This window comes from Squalius cephalus, assembly GCF_949319135.1.
Source record: "Squalius cephalus genome assembly, chromosome: 8".
Lineage (NCBI taxonomy): Eukaryota > Metazoa > Chordata > Actinopteri > Cypriniformes > Leuciscidae > Squalius > Squalius cephalus.
Window position 1 is genome coordinate 41,179,015 of NC_137129.1, and position 19,799 is coordinate 41,198,813.

A 19,799-nucleotide genomic window follows, 5' to 3' on the forward strand; every position below is an offset into this window, starting at 1 on the left:
AACGTTTTGAAAACATTATTAAAGACCTGATAACTTTGAACGAACATTCTATTAACGTTACTGGAATCATGTTTGCTGGTAACATTGAGAGAGCGTTCGCTGTTAGCTGGGTCCAGTGTTTATACTGACCTCATTGTCTTTGTCTCTTTCACTAGGAGTTATTTGAAGTCTTTGAAGAAGGTTATAATGCATGTAGAGGTTATCCAAGGACAGCTTTGAGTCACTGACACACACACACACACACACACACACACACACACACACACACACGCACAGCTGGATAGACATTCCAGCAGGATCACCAAGAGTTACCGAATGAGCAATAATCTCGTAAGCTTTCGAGTAAATGAAGAAAAGGATGCTAGCTGCCATCCTTCATATAAAACCAAGCTACAACTCAAAGCAAACTGGACACATAGCGACTCTGCACCCACATTACCACAGTTTAAGAATAAAGTTGCGGCTGGTGAATTGAATTTAGATTAATCATATGTCGTTTTTGGTATTGGAAACGTCTATGCTACCCTTGTCAAAAAAACCCTGCAAGACTGCAATTTCAGCTGTTTACAGTAGGGAACATGCTAATGCTGCTGTAACTTTATAGCGTGGCTAACCACAAAGAAATCAATTGAAACACAACCCTGTTAGCACTTTTCTATATGACCATCATTAGTCGAAAACATTGTATCAAATAATGAAATGGAACTGGACGGAACCCAAAAAGGGGTTTCCATGGCAACTGAACTGTGGCAGGAGCAGTTTGGGCTTAGAAACACTGAAAGACAGACACAGATTTGATCAAATCTTTTAATCTAAAGTCATTTATTCAAGATATCTCGTTTTATTTAATCAAAATAACTTTCCCCGTTCGTCAAAGAATCTTGAGAAAAACTGTCACATTTCCACAAAAATATGAACACTGATAATAATCAGAAATGTTTCTTGATCATCATATTAGAATGATTTCTGAAGGATCATGTGACACTGAAGACTGGAGTAATGATGCTGAAAATTCAGCTTTGATCACAGGAATAAATTACACTTTAATATGTATTCACATATAAAACAGCTGTTTAAAATTTAAATAATATTTCACTGTTTTTACTGTGTTTTTGATCATATAAATGCAGCCTTGGTGAGCAGAAGAGACTTAAAATAATAAAATAAAAAAAATAAAATAATTGAAAATCTTATCAACACCAAACTTCTGAATGATAGTGTATATTAAATAAAAATATTCTTTATAAATATTAACAAAATGACAAATTGCATGTGATTTTCCTCATTTGTAAGCCACTTAGAATAAAAGCATCTGCTAATGAATACATTTAAAAGTACATTTGTCACAAGATCTTATCTTAGAACAAATTTTATAGAAATCAATTACAAGTCGAGTCTAAGTTTTCTGGCACTAGCCGCGCGTTTCCATTACCCTTCAAATTGCGCAAATTGAAATTGCAAATAGAAAATATGCCCAATGGAAACAAGTCAATTTTGCAAAAAAACACATATATCGCAAAAAAAGTGTTTACGCTCTCATGATGTGATTTTTCAGGCAATTAGAAAAAGGATTATTTCACGAAACTGCAATGGAAACCATTTTTGCGCATTTACAGGTCACCTGACTTAGATGACGCGGTTAGTTCGGACAGAAGACGAGACAGAGTTCTTTATTAAACTCATAAAAGACAAAATAATTACGGGAATACTGGATTCTAAACCTCAAAGAAATGCCACAATCAAGACCTTGAAGCAGATTTGAGGGAGAAACACCCAGAAACACCTCATATGTGCCGCTCACAAGTATAAGGGTCTTTCCTTGCCATTAAATTGCCATTAAAGCAAATTTTTTTGTCAATTTGGAGTGCTGTCAATACAGAGAACAACGACAAAAATCGGTGTTGCCTACACCGTGTTATCCTCTTTTTAAAATTTGCACCCTGTTGACTTCAATGGGGCAATATTTAAACCTGCTTTTAGCCTCTTAACATCCTTGATGTGTCATTACAAGTGCACAGGTCATGTGAGTGATTCCTTCAGAGTGAACACGAGTGAATCTGACTGCAGTAGATGTGAAAGATATGGATAAAAATGATGTTATTTAAGCCAGCGCAAATACCTGTGTTAACATCCTGTTTTCGGTTGAAGTCCAAAGTAGTCGATTGTCGAGTTCACGCGCATAGGTTTAGTTACCTATGATCACGCACGTGAACTCGGCAATCGACTACTGTGTATGGTAACTGGGATATATGTAAACCTGCCAACATACATCGCCATAATTGTTGGAATGACTTATCGCGAGAGGAAAAAATTACGTTTCAGTTGCATTAAACATCGGTAAATGGAAACGCCGTCATTTCGCAATAGTTTTTTATTGACATTTAGAAAATATCGCAAAAAAAGTTTTGCGCAAATCTGTAATGGAAACGCGGCTAATGATAGCAAGGCAGCTCACTAGATTTTAGACACACAGCCTGTGACTAACCTTTGTATCTGAGCAACTAGCTTCACTAGTCGATGCCAAACTTGAAACTAGGACAAGAAAATAGACAATCATTTTAAGTGTGTACCTCATACTTTCCTTGAGGTTCAAATGCAGACAGTGTGTTTTTCTGATTTACTTTGTTTGGTCTAAACCACAGCAAGTCAAAGACACCGGATCACCTGAAGAAAGGCCACACGCGCCGCACTCCTAAAACCCCTAAACACACAGTAAAGAGCATTCCAGACACTTTCAAAGATGGAAGATATTACGCAGAGGAATATTTTAGTGAATCACTTCGGACTACTAACCACAGCGAGGTTTCCACTCCTAAACTCCTGCACATTTCTTTCTTACCAAACCGGTTTTGATAGATCGACTGACAGACCCCCCCCATCCCGTGAATGATTGATTCACTTGTCGTTCACCACACGATGCCCAAAAGTAGTATTTCAAAACTGTAGGGTAATTCAATACATGTGATGGGAGTGGGAAACAGACACTGGTCTGAATCCAGACCTCGTGGGTTTTGGAGAAACTCAAGTACAGACAAACTCAACTTTGGAGATTTACATGCCATCCACTAAAACAAAAGGTATGGACGGTGAAAGATACAGATGAGCTTTATGAAGCAAATAAAACTGAATAAAAATACACTTTAAAAAAATGCTGGGTTGTTTTCACCCAATTTTGGGTCAAATATGGACAAAACTTTAACCCAACGGCTAGGTTTGTCCATATTTGACCCAAATTTGGGTTGAAACCACCCAACATTTTCAGAGTGTAAAATGCAGCTCAACATTAGCAAAAATCATGTTGAGTGGAAACAACATTGCAGCCCTCAGTCAGAACACCTGCTAAACATCCTAGTCTTTCTGGCAAATTTTACAATGTAAAAATTTAGTTATTATTGTCCCATGATCCCTTTTGAAATAAATTAGCTGGTTAAGTCACCACAACAAGTAAAAACACCTGACAAGAATGAAACTAACCTCAAGTCCACCACACCAGCCATGAGAAAATGTTCTCATTCACGTTTACAACATCCATTTCCACATTGATTTGAAGCTTTGAAAAACTCTGGCACTTCATTTTTACGCTTGTAAAGCGAAAATGTTCGTACTTCATAAAACTTATATTACACAGATTGCATTTATGCATTTACCAGATGACTGACAAAAGAGATTTTTCCAAGCAGAAACTTTCTTATCTTCCCATAGGAAATGAGATCTCCTATAAATATGAAGTGTTTCTCCGACCTAGACAGCGACGAAATTCAATTTGAGAACAATTGGAGACATTTGCACAAGTTCTCAGATGTTTCTCCTGATAAAAAGACCAAAGTTACTTCACGTGTCTTTTCTAGAGTTTCAGAAAATATATATATATAATAATGTCTCAAACTGCTCAGATTTGCCAAGATACCATAAGTCTGTAATTAAATATGAGATCTCAGAATGAACTCAAACATTTTTTAACAAATTCTTTCAAGACCAAATTATTTGATTAGGTTTTTTTCTTCTTCATATAATATTATAGCTTCTACTTTAGATTTTTTTAGATTAGATTTTTAATGTTTTTGAAAAAAAGTATCTTCTGCTCACAACGGCTGCATATTTATTTGATCAAAAATACAGTAAAAACAGTAATACTGTGAAGTATTATTACAATCTAAAATATATAGTAAAGTGTAATTTATTCCTGTGATCAAAGCTTGATTTTCAGCATCATTACTCCAGTCTTCAGTGTCACATGATCCTTCAGAAATCATTCTAATATGATGATTTGCTGCTCAAGAAACATTTCTGATTATTATCAATGTTGAAAAAAGTTTCATATTTTTGTGGAAACTGATCAATTTTATTTTTCAGGATTATTTGATGAATCGAAGGTTTAAACGAACAGCATTTATTTGAAATATAATCTTTTATTTTGTGATTATTTTAATGCCTTTCTGCGTAAAGCACTTTGAACTGCCATAGTGTATAAAATGTGCTATATAAATAAACTTGCCTTGCCTTTTGTAACAGTCACTTTTGATCAATTTAATGCATCCTTGATGAGTAAAAGTATTAATATCTTTAAAGAATGTATACACTGTATATATATATATATAAAATGCTGATGTTTTTGGGAGACTATAGCACATGTTGCACAAGCGGACAGATTTGCTGTTTAGCTCTCTCGCCCATTCACTCTCACACAAATATAATTTTCCATGCAGTTCCGTCAACTTTTCCTGTCAGATCCAACTTGGTGTTCGCTGTTGATCCGTGCTGCACTTTTAAACACCCACAGAGGCACAATTATTCACTGAGGCGTTCACCGAGTTATAAAACTCACAGCAGATACTGACACCAACATACGGTAGAGCGGATTTCATGACTCCATAAAAAATAAACAAGATCATAAAATATGATTTGAGCAAACCCCAAAACAAGTACTAAAGTAGGAGAGGTTTGCTGATACTTTTCCCTAAGAATTTATTGAAGGAGGCACTCGAGCCATATCTACAGGCCAGAGTATCGGCAGCACTTGCTCTATAATAAGCTTCTACGCCATCGAACCGTTTCCATTAAAAGTTTAATTGTGTGCTAGTAATGAACAACATGTGCGTTGAGTGGCGGGTGCTGGTGTTCTCACAGCGGAGTGAAGTTATTTAAGACACGAGTCCAGACGGTGGGAAACTCCTACCTTGGTTTTGTCACTTGGATTGACCCCCAGTTCCAGAAGCCTGTCAACGACAGACAAACGATTCTCTCGCACCGCGACCATCATCAGGCTCAAGCCAGACTCCTGTGGGACAACGAGGAAATATATCATCGGGAAGCACAGGCAATATTTCACGGATGCAGTAGAGAGCGTGTATTCAGAGCTGAAGTGCATGTGTGCTTTACACAGGAGGGAAATCAATACAAACGCTGAACATACAGATGCTGAGGTTCATTAAAATGCAAGGATTTTATAATAAAGCAGTTTGAACACTGCATATGCACAGAACTGTTACTGAAGTTATGAAAATTAAATATGTGATTGAATAAATTTTTTATGAAATCATTATCATTACGTAAGATATATTGGTGTTTATTATAAAACAGCAAATACCAGAATATATATATTAAAATGTAAAGAAAATGTACACTGTAACACAACCAAATAAAATCTAATAGACTAGAATTTAATCTAAAACCTATCTAATATCTCTAAAAGTTGCACCATGAAGCATGATTAGTTAAATGCACTGATTTAACATTATACAGTGCAGGTCAAAAGTTAGGAAACATTGCTATTTTTTAAGTTTTTGAAGTCTCTTCTGCTCATCAAGCCTGCATTTATTTGATACAAAATACAGTAACATTGGGAAATGTTATTACCATTTAAAACCACTATTTTAAATTGTAATAATAATTCACAATATTGATGTTTTTCTGTATTTTTGATCAAATAAATGCAGGCTTGATGAACAAGAGAGTAAGAGAGTTATGTTTCCAACTTTTGACTGGTACTGTATATGCTCAGATTTAATGAGCTAACGTTATATGCAAAACTAAACATGCTAAATGCTGTATATATAAATAAGTGTTATATTTATATATTATAAATGTTAATGACTCTTTATCACACTTTATACTATAATGCAGTCATAATACATATAATAATACATATAATAATTGATAATAATAATGACTCTTTATATTTAATGACTTTTTAAAGCATGCAATAACAAAATGCATCTGCTGTGCATCTCACCTCGTCGAACTGGAAGATGTCCGGATCTCCCTTTTCTACAGTCTTGAGTTTCTGTTCTAGTGCCATCCACTCTCCCCTGAGGGCCAGAGGCATCAGGCGCTGAAGGGCCCCTGAGACACCAGAGCTTTCAGACATCATAATATAAGAGCACTCAATCAACTCAGAGGAAATAAGAAGTACGGGTCTGTAAACACCATAAGAAAAGCATGTCCGTTTAAAAGATAAAATGAAGACAGATGTGTTGTAGTGCGCGTGCAGGTGCGGGTCTAACGGTTCCTCCCTCTTGGTAGGAGGTATAGAGCCAACATGACATTCCTCCGACGACTGTCTGCGGTGGGCTAAAGTTTGCAAACTCCGCCTTCAGTTCCTCCTGTTACCCTGGATTCAACAAAAAAGACCATTGAAACAAGCCCACAGCAAAAGAGCCCGAATAATAAGAGCTCAAGCCGCTGGACTTCAGAGTGTATCCTTCCGAAGAAAATAGCACAAGTCGTTTACCTCAGGACCATCATCATCCACTTTAATAATGATGAAAGATTACCGGTAGATAATTTCTAATTTAGGATGAAATCAGGTCCATCTGCGTGGGAAATTTGACCAAATCAGGTTTGGTTGGTGTGTAGAATGGTACATTTGTCAGACACAAAAAAAAACTAAAAATATTTTTTCAAATTTTCAACGGCTCTGGTTTCGATGAAACAGACGCCTCGAGCGGCACCACGTGATGTTTTATTGACCAATCAAATAACTTTATTTACTTTTAATTTAATTTTAATTAGTTAATTAAGCCGAGTAAATGCATATTGACTTTCAAGGCTATTCTTTTCTTGTCAGAAATAAAGGTTTTTAAAACATTTTAGAGATATGGCCGTTTTAGATTAGATTTCAGTCTATTATATGGTATTGTATTTGGTTGTTTTTGTTTATATTTGTATATCTAATATTCTGGTATTTGCGTTTTATAATACAAACCAATGTATTTCCATACTATTTTTTACGCGATTTGTTTTCAACGGAACAGACTCCGCCAAAGGAACCACGTGACATTTGCCAATCAGAAATTGTTTCATGAAAATCCAATCAAACGTCATTTTTAAACTACATTTCAATCTATTATCTCAGCCAGTTTTTTACTTTAAGTCTATAACATTTTTGTCTCTGTAAAAGTGTCGCAAAATGCACAAAATAAGTGCAACAAATGAACTAAAGACTGCACATTATACAGTAGCCTAATTTAAAGTCGGCATGAAATCAAATTTGACAAATCTTCTTCTTATATGTAATATTGTAGTGTTTATTATAAATGATTTATCTGTGCACTTCATTATTTTTTTAAAATTCATGTACCCTTATAATCTTTAATCAAATACATTACCCTTCCCTCCCCCCTCGAAACGACCTCTCTTCTCTTTCGGTCACGTGCCATGGCGAAAGGGTGCGGCCAGAGCCGATGAGGGTGCGGCTATCGAGATGCTCTCGAGGGTGAACTTGACTGATAACAGAGAATGTCTAATAAGGCTGATAACTTGACTTGACTCATCTTGGTTCGCGGGAATAATAAAATAAAATAAAAAATCCTTCATGGGAGGGTAACGGTGGGGAGTCCGGTGGAGAGAAATCCTCCACAACTGAACGTAAACTGACATTCAAATCTGCCTCGATTTTGTTTGCAACGCCCAACCTCCAACGATCCAATCAATTCCCGAAGGACGAAATCAAGCCCCGCCCTACATTTTTTTCTAATTTCAGAAGCCGTTTCACTCGGATATGCGTCACAACAAGGAAAAAATTACAATCTCAACTTCCGTTTCATGCCGACTTTAACTGTAGTTTAACAAGTTATCATTGCATGTACACGGCTTGAACCAGCAGATGTCCTCAAAGTGCTGAGTTTAGATTAACCTCGCTTCTCCTAGCACTACTTGCGTCTCCTCAACAACGTGTAATAAAACTGCTCATTTTTATAATTTTAGAATATAGATGATCTAATAAAATATATTATTATTATCATTACTACTATTATGAATCATAATAATGGTCCTATTGAAGTCAGATAATTTGGAGAAGAATGTGTAAATCGTGCCTTTGATTCGTTAGGTGTATTAAACGAGGACTTTTAGCACCAAGTCTGGATACTTTTATTATAGAAATCACCGAGAACCGGAAGTCCGTCCCTGTCTGGTCTGTTTACATCATAGACAGTAAAAGAAAGGTTTACATTAGCCACTGCTGAATCCACGTGAATGAGAGTACGTATTTGAATTTAATTACATGTAGTTATTAAATCTGCGACGTGACATTTAGTTAAGTTTAGTTAAGTCGATATCATAACATTTCGTGCATAACCATATTCAATCCATTGAGATGCATAAATGGAGCAATATACTCCAAGTAGATATTATCTTCCAAGGTTATTCTTTTCTTGACAGAAATAATATATATATATTATTTAACTTTCAAATCAGTTAACCACTGATTTGAAAGTTAAAAACTGATTTGACATCAGTTTTGATGTCTGAAATGTCACTGTCTGAAAATGACACTGTCTGAAATGTCAAAAATAAATAAATAAATAATAATAATAATAATTATATATATATATATATATATATATATATATATATATATATATATATATATATATATATATTATTATTATTATTATTATTATTATTTATTTTTTTATTTTATTTTTTTGACATTTTAGAAAGTGACAACAGTGGCAATATAATAATATAATATAATAATACTTCATCTTGACCTATTTTAAAATATTTGTATTATATATATATATATATATATATATATATTAGCATATTCTCAACATTTTTTATATAACTTTGTGATGTGCTTTTAAACTATACATCTATAATGTTAAGGCATTAATCTTCTCATGCTTTATGTTGCAAGTTGCAACACACCATTTCGCCATATTAGAGATAAATACATTTTAGATTAGATTTTAGTCTAAAATAAGTAGTATAAAGCAGTGGACTTATGCTATATATGGGTCAATGACGTGACGGGTCTTTTTTTTTTTTTGTCCAAAGGCCTTAATAATAATAATAAAAAAAAAACAAATATATAACATCCAAAGTATGTAAGGTAGTACAACTTGATCTCTTTTACTGAATCCAAAAGGTTTTAATTATATTTTACTACATATAAAGGTATTTTAAAGATTTTGAAGTGTCAAAAGGTCATTCGGTAAAACCGATATAGTAAATATTTAAATGGAATAATATTGTTTTTAATAACTAAAGGAACTACAATAATACAAATATAAAGCATATAAGGCTCTTTGTTTTACATTTCCCCTTTTCTCCTTTCCCTGTGCAATGTTTTACTTGAATATGTTGGAGTGTTTAGAGTAGTCCGATAAATGATTACATTTATGAGATCAGTGATAATTTGTTTTAATATTTCTTCTGTGGTCCACACTATATACTATCTCAACATCAATGTCAAATCAGTTTTTAACTTTCAAATCAGTGGTTAAACCGAATGACTTTTTTGGTGACATTTTTTCCATCTTGTAAAAAATGACAAAAAACAGTGTTAATTGATTGTACAAACCACAAAATCTTAAACTAAAAAAACTAAGTAAACTAAAAAATGGTTTCAAATATAGTTATATCTCCATTCTAATTTTTTTACACTTTTAAAAACCTTATTCGTCAATGACCCATATATATATGTGTGTGTGTGTGTGTGTGTGTGTGTGTGTACACATAAATATACACATATTTATGGATATGTGTATGTTAAGTTTTCACCTTTCAGTCTACTTGTTATGCTGAAAAAATAATATTAAATGAGAGGAAAAAAATGCACAATAGAAACATTTTCATGGTGTTTTATCCTGATGTTTTACTATGAGGCATGAGAGGTAATAATGAACTTCTTCTCTTTGTGTCTTTTACAGTGGAGATGTGATGTAGCCTCGATCTTCCCAGAGCAGGTTTGGTCACGATGTCCCTGAGATGCTGTCAGAAGACGTTACTGAGGCTTTCTCTGTCCAGTGTGAAGAGCTGCGTGTGTCTGAGCTCTGCCAAAAGACACTGGAGTCGAGCGGCTCCGAGTCGCAGGAGGGTGGTGATCACCGGCATCGGACTCGTCTCTCCCCTCGGAACAGGAAGTGCTCTGCCTTGGCAGCGTCTGATTGGTGGAGAAAGTGGTTTGGTTGCTCTGGACTCAGAGGAGTATAAAACAGTGCCGTGTAAGGTGGCGGCTCGCGTGCCGAGAGGAGACAAACCTGGAGATTTCAACGAAGAGACGTTTGTATCCAAAGGAGAGATAAACAGCATGTCTCCAGCCACGGTTATGGCCCTCGGTGCCGCCCAACTGGCTCTGGAGGATTGTGGGTGGTTTCCCAGAAGCCCTGAGGAGCAGCTGGACACCGGTGTGGCGGTCGGGATGGGAATGGTGTCTCTGGAAGAGATCGCTCGAACGGCCTCTGCCTTTCAGACGCGCGGCTATAGCAAGGTCAGCACAGAACTTTGTGTGAATTTAATTTAGTTTAGTTGATTAATTAATTAAGGATGACAATCAATGCATGACCACATTTATTGCACAATGCTGAGTAAATAAACACTGATATTTAATATTTTCAGCATTAAAATATTTTACATTTACTTTTATGTTAATATTAGTGCTGTCAAGTCGATTAATTGCATCTAAAATAAAAGTTGGTAAATATATTTGTGTGTGTGTGTTTGAGAGTGAGTGTGAGTGAGTTTGTGTGTGTGTGTTTGAGAGTGAGTGTCTGTGTGTTTTTTTGAGAGTGTCTGTGTATGTGTGTTTGAGAGTATGTGTGAGTGTGTGTATGAGAGTGTGTGTCTGTCAGTGTGCGTGTTTGAGAGTATGTGTGAGTGTGTGTGTGTCTGTCAGTGTGTGTGTATGAGTGTGTGTGTCTGTCAGTGTGCGTGTTTGAGAGTATGTGTGAGTGTGTGTGTGTCTGTCAGTGTGTGTGTGTATGAGAGTGTGTCTGTCAGTGTGTGTGTGTGTATGAGAGTGTGTGTCTGTCAGTGTGTGTACTGTTTGAGAGTATGTGTTAGTGTGTGTCTGTCAGTATGTGTTAGTGTGTGTGTGTCTGTCAGTGTGTGTGTGTGTGTGTGTATGAGTGTGTGTCTGTCAGTGTGTGTGCTGTTTGAGAGTATGTGTTAGTGTGTGTCTGTCAGTATATGTGAGTGTGTGTGTGTGTGTGTGTGTGTGTGTCTGTCAGTGTGTGTGTGTATGAGAGTGTGTGTCTGTCAGTGTGTGTGTGTATGAGAGTGTGTGTCTGTCAGTGTGTGTACTGTTTGAGAGTATGTGTTAGTGTGTGTCTGTCAGTATGTGTTAGTGTGTGTGTGTTTGTCAGTGTGTGTGTGTGTGTGTGTGTGTGTGTGTGTGTATAAGTGTGTGTCTGTCAGTGTGTGTGCTGTTTGAGAGTATGTGTTAGTGTGTGTCTGTCAGTATGTGTTAGTGTGTGTGTGTTTGTCAGTGTGTGTGTGTGTGTGTGTGTGTGTGTGTATAAGTGTGTGTCTGTCAGTGTGTGTGCTGTTTGAGAGTATGTGTTAGTGTGTGTCTGTCAGTATGTATGAGTGTGTGTGTGTCTGTCAGTGTGTGTGTGTGTATGAGAGTGTGCGTGTTTGAGAGTATGTGTGAGTGTGTGTCTGTCAGTGTGTGTGTGTGTGTGTGTGTGTGTGTATATTATAGACACCACTGTTTAATATATATTTAATTAACAATTCAAAGCAATACAGCCAATCTAATCTCCATATAAACCTTTTTTATTTCAAGGTCAGCCCGTTTTTCGTCCCCCGCATCCTGGTCAACATGGCCGCCGGGCACATAAGCATCAAACACAAACTAAAGGGTCCAAATCACGCCGTTTCCACCGCATGCACCACGGGGGCTCACGCTATCGGGGACGCGGCCCGTTTCATCGCTCACGGTGATGCTACGGTGATGCTAGCCGGCGGGACGGAGGCCTGCGTTAGCCCGCTAGCCATAGCCGGCTTCGCTCGGGCTCGGGCCCTCAGCACCAACTGGAACCAGGAGCCCAGACTCGCCTCACGCCCGTTTCATCCGGACAGAGAGGGGTTTGTGATGGGAGAAGGGGCGGCCGTGCTCGTTTTAGAGGAGTACGCTCACGCCGAGCAGAGAGGGGCGCGGGTCTACGCTGAGGTCTTGGGTTACGGCCTCTCTGGAGACGCTAGTCACATCACCGCACCAACCGCAGATGGAGACGGAGCCTTTCGGTAATACCGTCACCTTTCAGCATGCAAATAAACACTTTTTTGTAATCTAGAATTTTTACATAGCATAGCATATCATAACATAACATAACATAACATAACATAACATAACATAACATAACATAGCATAGCATATCATATCATAACATAACATAACATAACATAACATAACATAACATAACATAACATAACATAACATAACATAGCATATCATATCATATCATATCATATCATATCAAATCATAATATAGCATAGCATAACATAGTATAGCAAAGCATAACATAACATAGCATAACATAACAGCATAGCATAGCAGAACAGCATAGCATAACATAACAGCGTAACATAGCATAGCATAGAATAACAAAAGCATAGCATAACATAGCATAACAGCATAGCATAACAGCATAACATAGCATAGCATAACAAAAGCATAGCATAACAGCATAGCATAACAGCATTGCATAACAGCATAACATAGCATAGCATAACAAAAGCATAGCATAGCATAACAATATAACATAGCATAGCAAAGCATAACATGGCATAGCATAGCAACATAGCATAGCATAGCCTAACATCATAGCATAACATAGCATATTATAGCATAGTGAGGTTTAGGATGGAGGATTAAACGGGTGAGATGATGAAGACTCTGCAGTAGATGCTCAGATATCATCCAGTGCTGATCCTAAAGTATGCAGTCCAGCTCAGTCGGTCTAATAACCCAAACGTCCTGCTATATCTCAGGTGCATGTCGGCTGCTCTGCGTGACGCTGGTGTAAGCGCTTCAGACGTGACGTACATCAACGCCCACGCCACCTCCACACCGCTGGGAGACGCCGCGGAGAACGCAGCCGTGAAGAGGCTGTTTCAGACGCACGCGCACTCGCTAGCGGTGTCGTCCACTAAAGGAGCCACAGGGCACCTGTTGGGGGCCGCCGGGGCGCTGGAGGCGGCGTTCACTGCCCTCGCGTGCCGCTACGCTACCCTGCCGCCCACCCTCAACCTGGACCGCACCGAGCCGGAGTTCGACATGAACTATGTGCCCTGCACAGCGCAGCCCTGGAGCGCTAGCGGACGCAGAGTCGCGCTCAGCAACTCATTCGGCTTCGGCGGAACAAACGCTTCTCTGTGTCTCGCGAGCGTGTGATTCATTACAGTTCTGCGGATTCACTTGAGTGGAATACTAGCACACTGCATACATACTAACAATACAGCTGATTTGTTGTCACATGACCTCATCGAGTTGCTTGTTTAATTGAATGTATTTTGAATTAAATAAGTGTGGTTAAAAATGTTGTGTGAATTTAATTTAGTTTAATTTAGTTGATTGATTAATTAAGGATGACAATCAATGCATGACCACATTTAATGCATAATGCTGAGTAAATAAACCTTGATATTTTGCCTAAAAGCATATTGTCAGCATTAACTTAAAATATTTTACATGTAATTTTATGTTAATATTATTCATGCTGTCAAGTCGATTAATTGCATCTAAAAGAAAAGTTTGTGAGTGTGTGTGTGTGTGTGTGTGTTTTTGAGAGAGAGTTTGTGTGCTTTTCTGTGTCTCCCAAGCGTGTGATTACAGTTCTGCGGATTTCACTTGATCAGATCCAGTAAGAGTTTCCGAACATTGATCCATCGGACTGCAATTAGGACTGCACGATTAATCTAAATGAAACCGCACGCGATTTGGCAAATGCTGCGATTATTTTATGCTTGTCAGTGAAGCACGGCTCTGTGATCAGTAGGAGATGCTGCTCCATCTGAAAGCCAGAGGGCGCTCTCTCTCACACACACACACACACACACACACGCCAAATCTGCCCCGCCACAGAAGTACTATAACACACAAGTCATTCCAGGAAAATAATACACAGAAAATGAATAAACAGAAGATTGAAACGCTTTGATTGATTTTTTAAAAAGTTGTATTTTGTTGGACAAGAGGTTCATAAATGCTTCTCATGTTTGGAAAGATGTTTGGCGTGTTCAAATTCACGTTATAAGCGACTCAAACTCGCAGTGCTTTCAGATGGAGCAGCGTTTACTACTGATCACAGAGCCGTCTGTCACTGACAAGCTGCGCATAACAAGTAATCACAGCCTTTGCGATTTCATAATCGCAATAAACAAAATCGGATTAAGCACGATTTCATGCCCTAACTGTAATGGAATACTAGCACACTGCATACATACAAACAATAGAGTTGATTTGTTGTCACATGACCTCATCGAGTTGCTTGGTTAATTAAATGTAATTACTTGAATTAAATAAGTGTGGTTAAGAACTTTGTGTGTTAAATTTAATTTAGTTTAGTTGATTAATTAAGGATGGCAATCAATGCATGACCACATTTAATGCACAATGCTGAGTAAATAAACCTTGATATTTTGCTTGAAAGCATATTGTCAGCATTAAAATATTTTACATGTAATATTAGTGCTGTCAAGTCGATTAATTGCATCTAAAATAAAAGTTTGTAAATATATGTGTGTGATTGTTGTGTGTGAAAGTGAGTGTGTGTTTGAGAGTGCGTGTGAGAGTGAGTGTCTGTGTTTGTGAGTGTCTGTGTGTTTGAGTGTATGTGTGACTGTCAGTGTGTGTGTGTGTGTGTGTGTGTGTGTGTGTGCTAGAGAGTGAATGTGTTTGAGAGAGTGTGTGTATGTTTGTGTGTGTAATGTGTATGTGTCTATATTATAGACAGCACTATTTAACATATTTAATTGACAATTCAAAACAATACAGCTAATCTATACTATTTTAAACAACATTTTCTATATATAAACATAAATTTCATATATTCATTGCTTTATTATAAAGCGTCGTCACACCAGCAGTCGTGCACTAGTGGGACTGGGACACCCCGTTACTATAGCAACAGCCGTGTCAACATTAAAGGGTCCGACGTGACAACCAGGTCACGTCACGTCGCATAGCAACTCCCAAATAAACTCCGAAAAACCTCGTCCGTGTCGCCGCTTGAGATTAATCGGATCGGACGCAACTATTAACGAGTTATAAAATACCTTGTTCTCATAACCGATGTATAAGTTTATTTAGTGTTTGTCAGGCGGAACCCGAGATCTCGAGCGCAGCGATCCAGCCGGACGCGTTCAAAGCAGAATAAACAGTGTATGGTGTGATTTCATTTAAATTTAAGCTGCAGGATTATGTTCAAAAACACCTTCCAGAGCGGATTCCTGTCCATCCTCTACAGTATCGGCAGCAAACCTCTGCAGATCTGGGACAAGAAGGTGAGCACAAGCCGGAAATGATGATGTTTGATGGGCTGAGCGAGCTCAGATGTTGCTAATGGACAGCTAACGTTAACTTAACACATTTAGGCTGTAATTAAAGTTATCATTCACATTTAATCTAAAGTGGGTTAGAACATTAGGACCTGGATAACATTATACTCATTCGCGCTAAAAGTACTATGGTATTACCATGGTAACATACATTATGGGGTTTTAACATGACCATAATGATGCTGTAATGGCATTTTTTGAAGAATCATTGAGTAACTTATAAATAGCATAGTATATGAATATGATAATCATTTAATGCTCTGGAATTTTCATCTGCTTTTTGTGGTTATACTACTAGTGCAAAATGCCCGTGCAAAATCAGTTTTTGTGTGTGTTTTTAGTAATTGTTTGTGTGTTGGTGTGTTTGAGTGCTCATTGTTACAATTGCACAGCAAAAGTTCAGTGACGTTTTTATTTGTGTATGGTAGAAAACAAATACTGATACTGACATAATGACATACAATAAATGTGGAAAATTGAATGAAATGCTCGCTCAGTGTGAGAGGGGGAGTGGCCAGCTGTGCTCACTCAGTGTGTGTGTGTGTGTGTGTGTGTGTGTGGCCTGGTAAACCCTACATTATGGGGACAAAATGTCCCCACAAGGATGGCAATATCCGAAATCCTTGTACGTGTGGGGACATTTTTTGGTCCCCATGAGGAAAACGGCTTATACATCAAAACAGTGATGTTTTTTTGAAAATGTGAAATTGCAGAAAGTGTTCTGTGATGGGTAGGTTTAGGGGTCGGGTTAGTGTAAGGGAATAGAATATACAGTTTGTACAGTATAAAAATCATTATGTCTATGGAAAGTCCCCATAAAACATGAAAACACTACGTGTGTGTGTGTGAGAGAGAGGGGGGAGTGGCCAGCTGCTAGAGCGGCAAAAGCCAGTGTGTGCTTCTTTTACCGATATATTTTGCATTTCTAATCCAAACAACGTCAAACTTGGCACTGCACTTGTTCGTGCCCGTAGCGAGACACCTGTCAAGTTTGGAGTCAAGCACCTGTCGAGCTAACGGTTCGAGAGATGTGCGAATAACAGACAGACGTTTCTGTAATTTATAGATAGATAGGTGGAGTTAATTTTGTGCCATAATTAAACAAATACAGCATTTTGCAAACAAACTCGATCTGCTTTGCCGAGGAAAACTGGACTCGCAAACAAACAGAAAGCAATGTGCAAGTACAAACGTCAATTTAAGCGAAAGTGCAGTGGAGTAACAAATATGTATTGTGTTTTACAATATAAATAAATAAGCCTAGATAATATTTGGCACAAAATTAACTCCATATTATACACACACACACACACACACACACACACACACAGACTCACAACACTCATATACACACACCACACTCACATCACATACACACACGGGCTTACTTTCGCTCGCTCGCTCACACACAGACACTCGCGCACACTCACAACATCACACACACACACACACTCTCTCTCACTCAGTCACAACACACACACACACACACAGAGACTCATATACACACACCACACTCACATCACATACACACACGGGCTTACTTTCGCTCGCTCGCTCACACACAGACACTCGCGCACACTCACAACATCTCACACACACACACACACTCTCTCTCACTCAGTCACAACACACACACACACACACACACACACACACACACACACACACACACTCTTTCAGACTCACAACACTCATACACATACACACACACACACTTTCACTCACTCACTCACACACACACACACACACACACACACACACACAGACTTTCACTCACTCTCACACACACACACACACACACACACACACACACACTTTCACTCACACACTCACTCATACTCAGTCACATACACGAGTGTGACTAAACTAAAAACTACAAGTTAAACTAAATGAAATGATAAATGTTTAATATTATTTTATGTGTATGTATAGATTTTATATATATATATATATATTCAGTTTAAATAAGCTAAAGGAGTTTAATGTAGATGTGAATAATGCATTAACTCAAACACACATGTCCCTGCAGGTCAGAAACGGACACATCAAACGCATCACAGACAATGACATCCAGTCTCTGGTGCTGGAGGTGGAGGGAACGAACGTCAGGTGAGTGTGAGTGTGAGTGTGTGTGTGTGTGTGTGTGTCCATCTGATCCTGATCACATGATCCTCCTGATCCAGCCTGACCCGTGTGTGTCTCTCCACAGCACCACCTACATCACGTGTCCCGCAGACCCCAAGAAAACCCTCGGCATCAAACTGCCCTTCCTCGTCATGATCATCAAGAACCTCAAGAAGTATTTCACATTTGAAGTTCAGGTAGGGTCTCGATAATATTACAATTCATCCCAAAAAAAATGAACCAGCACGTGATCTATATGACATGCATGTCATTCCAGGTGCTGGATGATAAGAACGTGCGGCGGAGGTTCAGGGCGAGTAACTATCAGAGCACGACCCGCGTGAAGCCCTTCATCTGTACGATGCCCATGAGGCTCGACGACGGCTGGAACCAGATCCAGTTCAACCTGTCAGACTTCACACGCCGAGCGTACGGCACCAACTACATCGAGACTCTGAGAGTGCAGGTGAGCTCCTCAAAACACACGCGGCTCACATTCACATTCACATAACAAAAGAACCAATTGTGTCTGTTTTAGGACTAATACAGTGCAGGTGAGCTCATTATAACACACACATTTCACCTCTAAATCAAGACGAACAAAATAAGAAATTTTCTTTAAAAAAAATATTTTTTAGAAATTGACATTTCATTTTCATGACTATTAAGACTAGATGTGCTCAACTGACACTTGATTGTTCGTTTATGACAGTGACAGTAAAAAATATTGTAATACAATATTATATAATACAACAGTTGGCATACATTTAGCAATTTAACATATTACCATGATATATAAATTCTTTACAATTTCAATAATACATAATTTCTTATGCATTTACTTTTTTGTATAATGCAAAATTCTTTACAATTTCAATAATACACACTATATGTACATTTTTATATATAATATAAATGGCCAGTTGAGCTTATTTGTCTTCAAAATAATATATATATATATATATTATATTTAATTGAAATACATTTATAAATGTTTATTTTGTCAAATCAAAATTTATCAAATAAAGAGCAATAAGGAAAAATAACATTGTATTTTCACATACACACACTCACACGTATATATGCTTTTGTGAAAGAAGATAATGTAACATTTTTATGTTCCTCTGTAATTTTGGGGTGAAATATGACTTGGGAATGTTCTTGTTTCTGAGATTCAGCCATTAATATTGAAAGAATGATTAACTGTGTTCAGTGCCTTTAAAATCTGCCAATACAAAGAGTTTTTATTTTCAGCAAACCTTGATTAGATCTGCTTCTAATATCAGTCTCAAGCCAATATCAATATATATGTAGGATGATTCTGATAAAAGGTTATTACCAAAGAAGAGACATCAGGGTGTTAGCAATACAAGTTTTTCAGTATTAAGTAAGATATTTAAGCAGATATTGCACATGACATTGAGTGTCCTGTGGTAATTATACTGTAAATGCTGGTATGAGAAAAGCTGTCTGACTGTGATTTAGATGATTGACGGGTTCCTCGTGTCTTTCAGATCCACGCAAACTGTCGCATCAGGAGGGTTTACTTCTCTGACCGGCTGTACTCCGAGGACGAGCTCCCCGCTGAATTTAAACTCTATTTACCAGTACAAAACAAAGCAAAGGTGAGCTGCTCAAGCGTAAACTCAACGTTTCTATATAGATGTGTGTTAATCTTGTTGCATCTTCTCCACAGCAGTGAAGGAGCAGACTGGATTCCTTCGTTTTATCTGCACACGTTCATACTGGACGGATTTCTAGTGGCCCAATCTTTTTGTTGTTCTTCAAGTGTTGTTTTGGATCTGTGTGATTGGTTTCCATCTGCTAAATAAATATTTTATATGCACAAAGTGAGGTCTGTTTGATTATTTTCTCCATATTTCAT

General features: G+C 37.7%; 3 protein-coding genes across 5 annotated transcripts in view; 2 read left to right on the top strand and 1 right to left on the bottom strand.

Annotated features, from left to right (window-relative positions):
- Positions 1 to 6,706, bottom strand: part of trpn1 (transient receptor potential cation channel, subfamily N, member 1) — a 41,791-nt gene extending 35,085 nt beyond the window's left edge. Inside the window, exons 1-2 of the mRNA XM_079879761.1 lie at positions 6,233 to 6,706; positions 5,177 to 5,278 (exon numbers count right to left, since the gene is read on the bottom strand). Of these exons, the coding sequence (XP_079735887.1) occupies positions 5,177 to 5,278; positions 6,233 to 6,370 (240 nt within the window). The 5' untranslated portion in view covers positions 6,371 to 6,706. The remainder of the gene's footprint in view (positions 1 to 5,176; positions 5,279 to 6,232) is intronic.
- A 1,733-nt stretch (positions 6,707 to 8,439) lies between these two features.
- Positions 8,440 to 15,740, top strand: oxsm (3-oxoacyl-ACP synthase, mitochondrial). Of its 3 annotated transcripts, none has more exons than XR_013822121.1 (5): positions 8,440 to 8,481; positions 10,158 to 10,717; positions 12,014 to 12,474; positions 13,223 to 13,900; positions 14,523 to 15,740. XR_013822121.1 is itself a non-coding variant. In XM_079879780.1 (4 exons), the coding sequence occupies exons 2-4, from the start codon at positions 10,205 to 10,207 to the stop codon at positions 13,623 to 13,625; spliced, it is 1,377 nt and encodes a 458-aa protein (XP_079735906.1). In that variant the 5' UTR covers positions 8,440 to 8,481; positions 10,158 to 10,204; the 3' UTR covers positions 13,626 to 15,740. The 3 variants fall into 3 exon arrangements, 1 of the variants encoding a protein (XP_079735906.1); XR_013822122.1 differs by having other exon boundaries at positions 13,223 to 13,774; positions 13,993 to 15,740; XM_079879780.1 differs by having other exon boundaries at positions 13,223 to 15,740.
- Positions 15,608 to 19,756, top strand: cfap20 (cilia and flagella associated protein 20). The gene is made up of 6 exons (XM_079879782.1): positions 15,608 to 15,736; positions 17,820 to 17,899; positions 18,000 to 18,111; positions 18,192 to 18,380; positions 19,429 to 19,539; positions 19,611 to 19,756. Exons 1-6 carry the CDS (start codon positions 15,653 to 15,655, stop codon positions 19,614 to 19,616), a joined length of 582 nt encoding a protein of 193 aa, XP_079735908.1. The 5' UTR covers positions 15,608 to 15,652; the 3' UTR covers positions 19,617 to 19,756.
- Positions 19,757 to 19,799: the final 43 nt, after the last annotated feature.

Excerpts from the sequence above, each read along its gene's own strand:
- oxsm (XM_079879780.1), top strand. The coding sequence starts at position 10,205 with ATGTCCCTGAGATGCTGTCAGAAGACGTTACTGAGGCTTTCTCTGTCC. Across the intron at positions 10,718-12,013 it reads AGACGCGCGGCTATAGCAAG|GTCAGCCCGTTTTTCGTCCC; the intron begins GTCAGCACAGAA and ends TTTTATTTCAAG. Across the intron at positions 12,475-13,222 it reads GATGGAGACGGAGCCTTTCG|GTGCATGTCGGCTGCTCTGC; the intron begins GTAATACCGTCA and ends GCTATATCTCAG.
- cfap20 (XM_079879782.1), top strand. The coding sequence starts at position 15,653 with ATGTTCAAAAACACCTTCCAGAGCGGATTCCTGTCCATCCTCTACAGT. Across the intron at positions 15,737-17,819 it reads TGCAGATCTGGGACAAGAAG|GTCAGAAACGGACACATCAA; the intron begins GTGAGCACAAGC and ends ATGTCCCTGCAG. Across the intron at positions 18,381-19,428 it reads TCGAGACTCTGAGAGTGCAG|ATCCACGCAAACTGTCGCAT; the intron begins GTGAGCTCCTCA and ends CGTGTCTTTCAG.